This window comes from Glycine soja, chromosome 16 (assembly GCF_004193775.1).
Source record: "Glycine soja cultivar W05 chromosome 16, ASM419377v2, whole genome shotgun sequence".
Lineage (NCBI taxonomy): Eukaryota > Viridiplantae > Streptophyta > Magnoliopsida > Fabales > Fabaceae > Glycine > Glycine soja.
In genome coordinates, this window is record NC_041017.1 from 10,456,575 (window position 1) to 10,466,047 (window position 9,473).

At 32.8% G+C, this 9,473-nt stretch overlaps 1 protein-coding gene across 10 annotated transcripts; it reads right to left on the reverse strand.

The window, feature by feature from the left end:
• Nucleotides 1–741: 741 nt before the first annotated feature.
• On the reverse strand, nucleotides 742–9,264 carry LOC114391220 (TMV resistance protein N-like). Of its 10 annotated transcripts, XM_028352267.1 has the most exons (10): nucleotides 8,803–9,264; nucleotides 6,896–7,997; nucleotides 6,501–6,776; nucleotides 5,597–6,370; nucleotides 4,569–5,084; nucleotides 4,317–4,406; nucleotides 3,567–4,223; nucleotides 3,397–3,461; nucleotides 2,603–2,809; nucleotides 742–927 (listed from the first exon to the last, which is right to left on the reverse strand). In XM_028352267.1, exons 1-5 carry the CDS (start codon nucleotides 9,135–9,137, stop codon nucleotides 4,608–4,610), a joined length of 2,964 nt encoding a protein of 987 aa, XP_028208068.1. In that variant the 5' UTR covers nucleotides 9,138–9,264; the 3' UTR covers nucleotides 742–927; nucleotides 2,603–2,809; nucleotides 3,397–3,461; nucleotides 3,567–4,223; nucleotides 4,317–4,406; nucleotides 4,569–4,607. The 10 variants fall into 10 exon arrangements, with proteins under 10 accessions (XP_028208068.1, XP_028208067.1, XP_028208066.1 ...); XM_028352266.1 differs by having other exon boundaries at nucleotides 3,567–4,406; XM_028352265.1 differs by having other exon boundaries at nucleotides 4,317–5,084; nucleotides 8,803–9,263.
• Nucleotides 9,265–9,473: the final 209 nt, after the last annotated feature.

The window sequence follows — 9,473 nt, forward strand, 5'->3', positions numbered from 1 at the left end:
AGAGGACACATGAATCATGTCTATGCATCACATTGAGTATACCCTGATTCACTTATAGAGGAAACAAAGCATAAGAAATTCACTTATAGAGGAAACAAAGAAAGAAAATCAAAACATGGGAACAATAGAAGAGTAACTTTAAGGAGCTTGCTCACTTATTCCTGCGCAAATCCTCAAAAGGCAACCCCTTCCCCTCCAAAAAAAAAAACCTTATGTCTAACAACTCACATGAAGTCAACAAAACAACTCTACAAGATTGGAACGAAGAAACTTGTGACAAAAACTTTCACTTAATCCATAAACACCAAAACAAGTAACAACTATTTTTACACACACAAGGATCCTTAAAGTTTACTCCACTTTTTCCAGCCAAAGCATCTAAAATAATTAGACAACAAGGATTCAAGAAAAACACTTCCAAATTCCAATTGCTTTACAAAAATGCCAGAAGGGCATTTCCAGAGCTTCAAAGCAACTCCAAAAAATAAAGGATGACTTTGTCTCTGAGCACCAATAAACATAACACAGCCAGCAGGAGAAATTCAAACTAGTTACATAAGGCCTAAGAATCTATAAAGCATCATTTGTATCAACCCTATTAAGCACCTTGGTCCAAACAAAAGTATGTTCCTTAATAGGGGCATTGCCTAGCAAATAACTTAGATATATTGAAATTTTAAACAAATGGATTATGAAACAGAATTTGAAAGAAAAGTTAACATGACAGGTATAGAAAACATGAATAGAAGGATCAAATATTTTTAAATTTCAACAATAAGTTCCAAATGAATCATCATTATCATCAAGATCCTGAAGCTTAAGAAATTAATAATTTTATACTAAGTTATTGACATACTTCTGCAACACTTTCAAGATTTGCTGAGTCTAATCCCTTTGGATTTCCAAATGCATCCAATTCAAGTTACCCTGCACAAATTTGTGGCAATTTCATAAATCCATAAAAAGTATAATTGTATAGAAAATAATTCAAATTTTTAGAGTATACTGTATCAGTAGTTAGTTCAGTGCCAGGTTCAGGTATGCTGAGCTGGCAAAAGTCTGTTGTATCAAGTTAGTTAAGTTATTGTTGTAGTCAATTAGTTGGGTTTCTAACTAAACTAAGTGTAAGTATAAAGAGGAAAACTCTGTATCTCTGAATGTAATGAATTATACTAAAACTCGATCTTCAGGCTCCATCAACCAAATTTATCAAAAAAAATTAGTTAAGTTAAAGTTAGAAGTTAGTTAAGTTATTGTTGTAGTCTTGTGATTCCTTATCCTCCAAATTGGCAATGAATCCAACCCCACAAGTTCCTTTTTATGATATTATCTTCATCTCTATGCAAATTCCTTCATGAAGAAAGCAATGGAGAACAAGAAAATGCAATACTTATAGAAGAGAAAGTGAAAAGATGTTTAAAGAAATTTGATCTCCAGCTCTTATAGTTTTTTCCCTAAAATTCTCAACTTCTCATTTTCATTAAAATCTTCACAAATTCATTTGGTTAATTTGTTTTTAAAAAATCTATTAAAAACTCATTAACCACTGCATCAAAGTTCATTAAAAAAAAACTTAAAATTTCTTCCTTTTCATATCCTAATCTCACATTCTACACTTTCTAAGCATTCTTGCTGGACATGCCGCATTAATTAAGTGTTTCCTTATAACCTAGATAGCACCTTTGTGAAAGTCTTAATAATCCATAACTATTTGAATATTCCTATTTGCTTGATAAGAAGAAGCACTATGAAAGCTATTTGATTTTTCTTTGTAACTAAACCAAACTTTCCAATTAGGTACTTGTTATTAATAATTTTTACATTATTTTCAGCTACTTTATTTATAACTTACTCTAATGTACTATAATCATTAGTATTTTTTTTCTTTAAATTTATCAAAAATACTATTATCAAATACGTATTCCTCCCTATTCTTAGAACTGCATTTATATAATATTTTGGTCAACTTTATAAGCTACTTTATCATATTGCATGCCCAATGATATAATTGTGTCAAACAAACAAAAAAGTTTAATGGCTACTAAATACTAATTGGTGATATATGTGGATATTCCTTTCTTTTTGCTTTCTCGGAAGGAAAGTGATCAAATTTGAAAAAATAAAAATAAAAATAAAAATCATTTTCTTATACTCTGCAAAAATATTAAAAAAATATTAGAAGTGTGGATATCCAATGAAATTAGAATGGATGGCCCATTTGGGTATAGATAAATTATATTAATATATGTGTCTTATTAAAAATTATAAAAAATATTTTTTAACGGTGTAGTAAATCAGGTTAGTGATTAATTTGTTTATGTCGTATAAATTATTTGTATTTTCTTTACAAAAAATATTTGCATTTTTAACATGGAGTATCATGTATCTTATCAATTTTAATACTCGATTGACTTAATCAAGTTACATAGTATTAGTAGCTTCAATGGCTGTATATTTTCTCAGACAATGAAACTTCAGTTGGCAATTTTTGACTCAAAAATTTATAAAATCATATCAGTCATCATTGGTGATCATAATAATTGAGGGCATACTTCCAATTAAATGCCAAGGAAAAAAATAAGTGTGAAAATTATCAACATACCTCGATCCTTGGAGTCAAAATCCATGGGGTTTCCAAACTCACATGATCCTTTTGCTACGACTCAGAAGATACCGCAGTCATTGATAAAGTCCTCACTGCAACCTTGACTACACTAACCACACTAAGTTGTCTCTTCTCAGGACTCAAACAATGACTATCATCATTTTTATTGTTGTCTTCTATTTGAACTCCCACAAAGTATGCAACCTGAACAAACAGAGGATTCAGTAATTGTCAGTATAATTAGTAGAATATTTTCCAAATAACTAAGATAGAATTGCGAATATTTATTAAGTCATCAACTACAATGTCTGCTACTACTCTTCATCATAAGACTCTCATCTCAACCATCAGATTACATCAATTCAATAGCCAACTGTAAAACAATGTTAAATTTATCTACATCTTCAGAACAGTCAAAATCAGAAATAGAGAAAAACACTACATAGGTTGGGGTCCATTTTTTCCAATCCTCTGTTAACCACAAACTTGTTGGCTATTTTAGCTTAAGAGTGGAGAGAGTCCCTTATAGTGATGGGAAAGGTTAATGTTATTATCATACTCCCCTATATTTAATAGTACTTATTTCATCAAATAACAGGTCGCATCACACTTCAGAAACACGAACACACACCTTTTCACAAGACAATAATAATTAAAAAAAACTAAGCTACAGATTACATTTGAAGTACTATGAACTATGGGAGAATATTAATAGTACTATGAACTGTGGGAGAATATTAATAAGTTCATTTGAAGTTGATCTAATTTATACAAGGTAACGACTTTAAAACCTGTCAAATTCAAGAAGGCGTCACTAGCATAAACAATAGCCATGTCTGGTAAATGCGGATTAGTTCTACATGGAAACTCAAAATCATACAAACAACAAATTAAGGGTCTACAAAAAAGCATAAAGCTTGCGGTCAAGTAATAACAAAACTAGACATTTCCAATAACTCACAATACAAAGCTTTGTTTGATTCTACCAAGAGAAATAATCAAGGATGTGCTTAAAAGACCCACGTCAGGAATGCTGGACCTCTTTCTACACACCAATCTCCTTGTGGCCTCACTGTAATGGGTTAGCACAGAAAATATACAGTCCATGGCAGTAACAACACTTCGCTTCTCATCATCACTCGCCTCACACGGCTCTTATCTCTCCACTTCTGCATCCCACAAAGCTAAAAAATCAGTAGAACCCAAACACTAGGACAATTACTGGGAGACCAAAAGGAACTATTACAATTCTGCATCAAATATCAAGTTTAAAGTACATTTTAACTTTTTTTTATTTAGCACAACCTAACATGATCAAAAAGCACATGCATCTATGTTGTCCTAAAATTATTTTTAATTATGCGACTAATTTAATTATTAGGGTTGGTGAAGCAATGCTTCAGTACAAAGCACTCACTTGACATGCATGAAAAAGTAAAGAAAAGGAAGGAAAAAAAAAAAGCAAAACAAAGAAATAAACCTCTGACATCATGTTCGAGCAATTGCTCCAATGAACAAATGTGATCATCTCCACCAACGAATCCACGCACACTTCCTTCCGACAGCACCCGAACCCGAAATCCCTCACTTCAGACCCTTCCTTTTTTTGAAGTGGTACCTGTACGACAACAAAGTGCACGACGGCGCCACCGTCGCTGCTGAAAACAGGGGAAACACGAAAAAGCATCCAAAATGGGGTACGACAGATAACCTTCTTCGATGACGATTCTTCTTCGGCTTCTCGCAGTTGTTCCCAATCCCATGTGAACTCGCGCTACTGCTGCTGCTTCTTCTTCTTGCTCTGCTTCCGGTGAATTATGGAGTCATGAAAACGACGACGTTTAATGCTGTGAGAAGGAGGAGGAGGAGGAGAATATCTGAAGGATAGCCATTAACTGGTGTTTGAATTATTGAATGGAAAATGAAAGGGTGAGTGGGGTGCGGCACGGGATGCTTGACATACCCATTAAAAATTGATTGAAACCTCTACTCTTCTTGAATCTTACACATTACAAATTTCTTTTATGAATCCTACGATTACATTTTTCTTTTGCTTTTCTTTTGGATAAGGAGAAGGGATGGTTTCCTTGTCAATCGATTCATCGCACATTATTAGATAGACAGCTGTCTTCTTAACCAGCAATCCATGCTCAAAAGTCACACAAATTTGCACCTCGTCTCCAGGTCCCAAATGTGATATTATGCCCTGCCAGTCTTCATCGTTAAAGGAAATTACTGTGTCTCGCTTGAATATTTGGATGGTGCCCTTTGTGTAATTAACCATTGATACACTAATAAGACATTCAATTGCAGTGTCTTCAGGGGTTGATAAATAAACAACACACAAAGTCATTCCCTTCATGTGAAAATCGTCGGGAACAGTGAAATACACTGAATGTCCATCTTCCATATGGGCCAACCAATAAGGATAATTATCACTAGGGAGAAAAACATCACTAACCGCACTGGTTGCCAATCCCTGTAGCATGAGCAAATTAGCTTGGTCATTTATGTAATTGTATTGTTGGAATGGACTCCTACAATCATTATTTTGTCGTTCCAAGGCATTTTTAAGAAAATAACAATGTAATGCATAAACTAAAACATATTTCTGGTAATTAATTCAGATAAATTTGGTTAATAGATTTATTATGTATGAATCAATACTTAACAGCATATCGTTAGGATGCATTTCTGTTAGTCATACAGGTCTTTCAACTTATTATTCAATGGGAGTATAATAAACATGAAGCATGCATAGCAGGAAGAAAATGGTAATCAATTTCCTTGGGCTTCTTCATATGAGCATGATCACTTGACTTGTTGAGTATTAAAATCAGGTATTTTTAAATGAAGCGGTGTGATTATAGAAGGAAAAGGTGTTAAAAACAGGTGAATATTGACGTTTCATCCTAAAGATATCTCATGTTCTCTTAATATATAGCTAAAATGAATAGAAAAGGTAAGAAGACAAAGCTAAAGAGAAGGAACCTCAGATATGCTTCTGCTTAGGGTATTGAAGAATTCTTGATAACTTCCAATTCCAATCGAATAAGAGCTCAAATAATGCTTTGGAATTTGTGATGCATATGATGCTATTTCCAATTCTCGGTAACTTCCATATTCCTCATCCTGAATTGTTCTTAATTCTTCAGATAGTTGAAACCCCGTGTCACATTGCACCGAAACAGTTAGAAGATTTAAAAGGCTGCTAAGAATTGGTACTAGATCACCCAAATTATTATTATGCATATCCATGGAAATTAAAGATGATGAAGTGCCACTAAATGAACGAATACGAGATACGGGATTCATTGTTGGTGACATCCAAGACAAAATGATAGAAGGAAAAACATTACGTGATAATCCTTCATATCCACATAGGGAGATATATTCAATGCTTTTTAATCTTACAATTGAAAAGGGCACTTGTTTCACAGCTGTATTTTTAGCAATTAGAGTAGTCAAGTATTCCATCTGCACTATATCTTCTTCCAATTTGTCAATCTTCGAACAACCGGATAGGATGAGAGTTTCCAAAGATTTCAACTTATATATCTCTCTTGGGAGATTGCTTAGGCTTGTACAGTCCTTCAAATTTATCAACAGAAGATTTTGGAGATCTCCAATGGACTGGTGTACCTTGCACAAACTTGGACAATCTTTGAGAATGAGCTTTTCAAGACTTGGTAAATTTGAAAAGTCAGGGGTTTCTGTCAAGTACTTAGAATGACTAAGATTGAGGATTTTCAGCCACGGCAAAACCTACAATGAAATTTTTTTTTTGACAAAAAAATAGACAAGAAAATAAAAAATGAAACAGTGGTAAGTGGCAACAATTACTAGTGTAGTTTAGCTCAGTTTTAAAAGAAATTGTCATGTATATAATATATACCTGGGGTTCTTTCCAGACTAGTCTAAGATTGCTGTGTTTTAAATCAATCGCAATTACACCTCCAAGAAAAAAGTTTTTAGGCATGTATTTTAAAGGAAATCTTTTCCAATAGATCCATCTCAGATGCTTAGGAAGATACCCATAATCTCCAGTGAGTTCTACATGCTCAAGTTGCAATAGTCTCAATTGATCCATTGTCTTAAAAGCATAAGCTTTGAAGCAATCTCTGCTGCTTGAATGCAATTTCAGAGCCAATCCCTCAATAGCTTTTGTCCCCTAGGAAGATAAGAGCAAATAAATAATATATTTGGAAATCTCTTTTGTTAGCTCACTAAAAGGTGAAACTTAAAAGCAAACACTTTTTTCAAAACTGTATATAAAAAATGTATACTTACAGTATTCTTTGTCAATACATTAAGTGAATCCTCTTGAAACCACAATCGACTGCGCTTCCCAGGTTTCTTTGTTGAACTTTCACGAATTATCTCTCTATCCATGTCTCGTATTAATGGATGCATTTCAAGTTTGTTGTTCTTTGCAACTTTTACGAGGCTACGCTCCATGAGAACTGTTATTCCAATATCAGCATGTAGTCCACAGCCATTTAGTATCTCTGTAACATAGGCTCTATCTTTACCAATAAAGAAACAACAAATATCAAGAAATATATCCTTTTCCATGTGATCACCTAAGCCATTATAGCTTATCCTTAATTTCTCTTGAACTTGATCATTGGGAATTATTTTTAGTTTTGACAATACACTTTCCCACTCTTTCTTCCTCCTCTCACTTAAATAAGAACCAATGACTTCAAGAGCTAGCGGTAGTCCTCCACAATAAGCAACTACATTTCTTGCAAGTTCATCGAACTCTTCTGTTGGTTTTGCTTCTCCAAAAGCATGCCAACTAAAAAGCTCAAGGGACTTATTTTCGTCCATTTCCTCCATTTTATAAACAAAATCAACTTTAAGTTTGTGAAGTAGGCGTACATCTCTAGTTGTAATGATTACTATACTTCCTTGACCAAACCATTTACGATTTCCGCATAGGACTTTTAACTGGCCAAACTCAATAACATCATCAAGTACAATGAGTGCCTTTCTTCTAGAAAGTTTGCTCTCAATCATAGCTCTTCCTATCCCAACGCTTTGTATGTTCACCTTTGTTTTAAGGACATTTGAAAGAAGTTGTTCTTGCAAATGAAGATGCCCTCTTCTATCTGTTTCACAAACTTCTCGAATATCTTCAATGAAACATCTACCCATGAATCTACGATGAATTCGATTGTAGATGGCTTTGGCTGTGGTAGTTTTACCCAATCCTCCCATTCCCCATATCCCTACGATACAAACTTTGGTTGACTGATTTTCAATATATCCAATCACTTCTTGCACATGGGATTCTAATCCAACAGGAAATTCAGTCATATGCATGAATGTGTTGTCTAGTTTTGTGAGAACATCTTCAGCAATTTCCTTCACTAATTGAGCCTCGTTCCTTCAAGTTCGGTAATAATTATAAGACTGTTAGAATAGTTATTAAAGATATATGTTTGTAATTCCATAATATTTTATTTTTTGGTTTATAAAATAGGATTTAATAAATAAGTTGATTTTGGAATAAGTTAGTTTTAATGGATTAATTCATTGGATGATTAGAATAATTTGATTCAGAAGAAAATTATTCTATTTTCTTCACATTTTTTTTCTCCTTTTGTTTATTATAATTTTCTGCCACATAACCTACAGTGGTCATGTATTATAAAATACACAGGCTTAAAAATAAAACTTTACAAATTTTCTTTTGTCCCTACATTTTTTTATCACAACCACCCATATGTGTTGTTTACCGAATGATGACATCTCAAGTTAACAAAATCAAAAGTAATAATAGAGATCAAATACAAAATAAAAAAGATTTTCATAGACCAAAAGTAGAAAAATTTTATCATGAACCAAATATAAAATTTGTAAATTTTTCAACGATTTAAAACATATTTAAGAAAAAAAATGTAAAAGAAAAAAATTATATGCAAAATTGAAATTAGGATAATAGTGTGGATTTTCTAAAATAGAAAATCAAAATCGTGAATTAGGAATTAAAAGTCAACAAAAAATACAATTTAACAAAAAAAGTTACAATCTTAAAATTATGAACTATTATATGATAGAACAATTAATTATTGACCGACTTAAATGATAACATTAAAAAAAAAAAAGAGTAATAGACACCAAAGTAAACAATTAAAAACAAAAAAAAAAAAACAATTTTATAAAGCCAAAAAAGTTATTGAATGATGTACCTGTTATTGCTCACATCCCAACCCGAGAAGTTTGCAGCTTCGGTGAGTACCGTGCGCCACCTCGACAACACAGATTTTCCCCACAATCCTTGAAATGCTTTCAAATTTTTCCCAAAAGCACCCCGCTGATGACGTATATGGGAGGGATCAACATCGTAAAATATGGGCAAAACTATGTGGCCATAAGTTTTGTGGCATTCAATGATTTTTTCCAACTCTTTAAGACACCAAGAAGACGCAGGGTAGTTTGTGGAGAAAACAACTACACATATCCGACATCCTTCTATGGTTCGTAATAATCCTTCGTTTAGTTCCTCTCCCTTTGGATAATTCATTTCGTCAAGGAAAGTATTGACTCCAGCATTTGAGAGGGCAGAATAGAGATGAGAAACGAAATTCCAGCGAAGGAGTTGAAGTCAACTATGCAATAATGCAAAATACAGATAGATGATCTTTATTCTTTAGTGCCACACTACCACCAAAGCAAGTGCTGACTTTAAAGGATAAATCATAATACTTGAATGTTTTGGATGTTTAATAATTATCTAATTTTTATGTTTGTTTTTTAATAATTTTTTTATATTGAGTTTCTAATGAAACAATAATTTTATTTTTGACCATTGATATTTTATTTTAGACCATGACGAATTAATGAATTTTATTTTAGTCTC

What these genes read in the sequence shown, in the direction of transcription:
- LOC114391220 (XM_028352267.1), bottom strand. Translation starts at nt 9,137, where the DNA reads ATGAATTATCCAAAGGGAGAGGAACTAAACGAAGGATTATTACGAACC. An exon ending in TGGGATGTGAGCAATAACAG is followed by an intron (nt 7,998 to 8,802) that starts GTACATCATTCA and finishes CCGAACTTGAAG; the next exon opens with GAACGAGGCTCAATTAGTGA. An exon ending in ATGTATTGACAAAGAATACT is followed by an intron (nt 6,777 to 6,895) that starts GTAAGTATACAT and finishes TTATCTTCCTAG; the next exon opens with GGGACAAAAGCTATTGAGGG.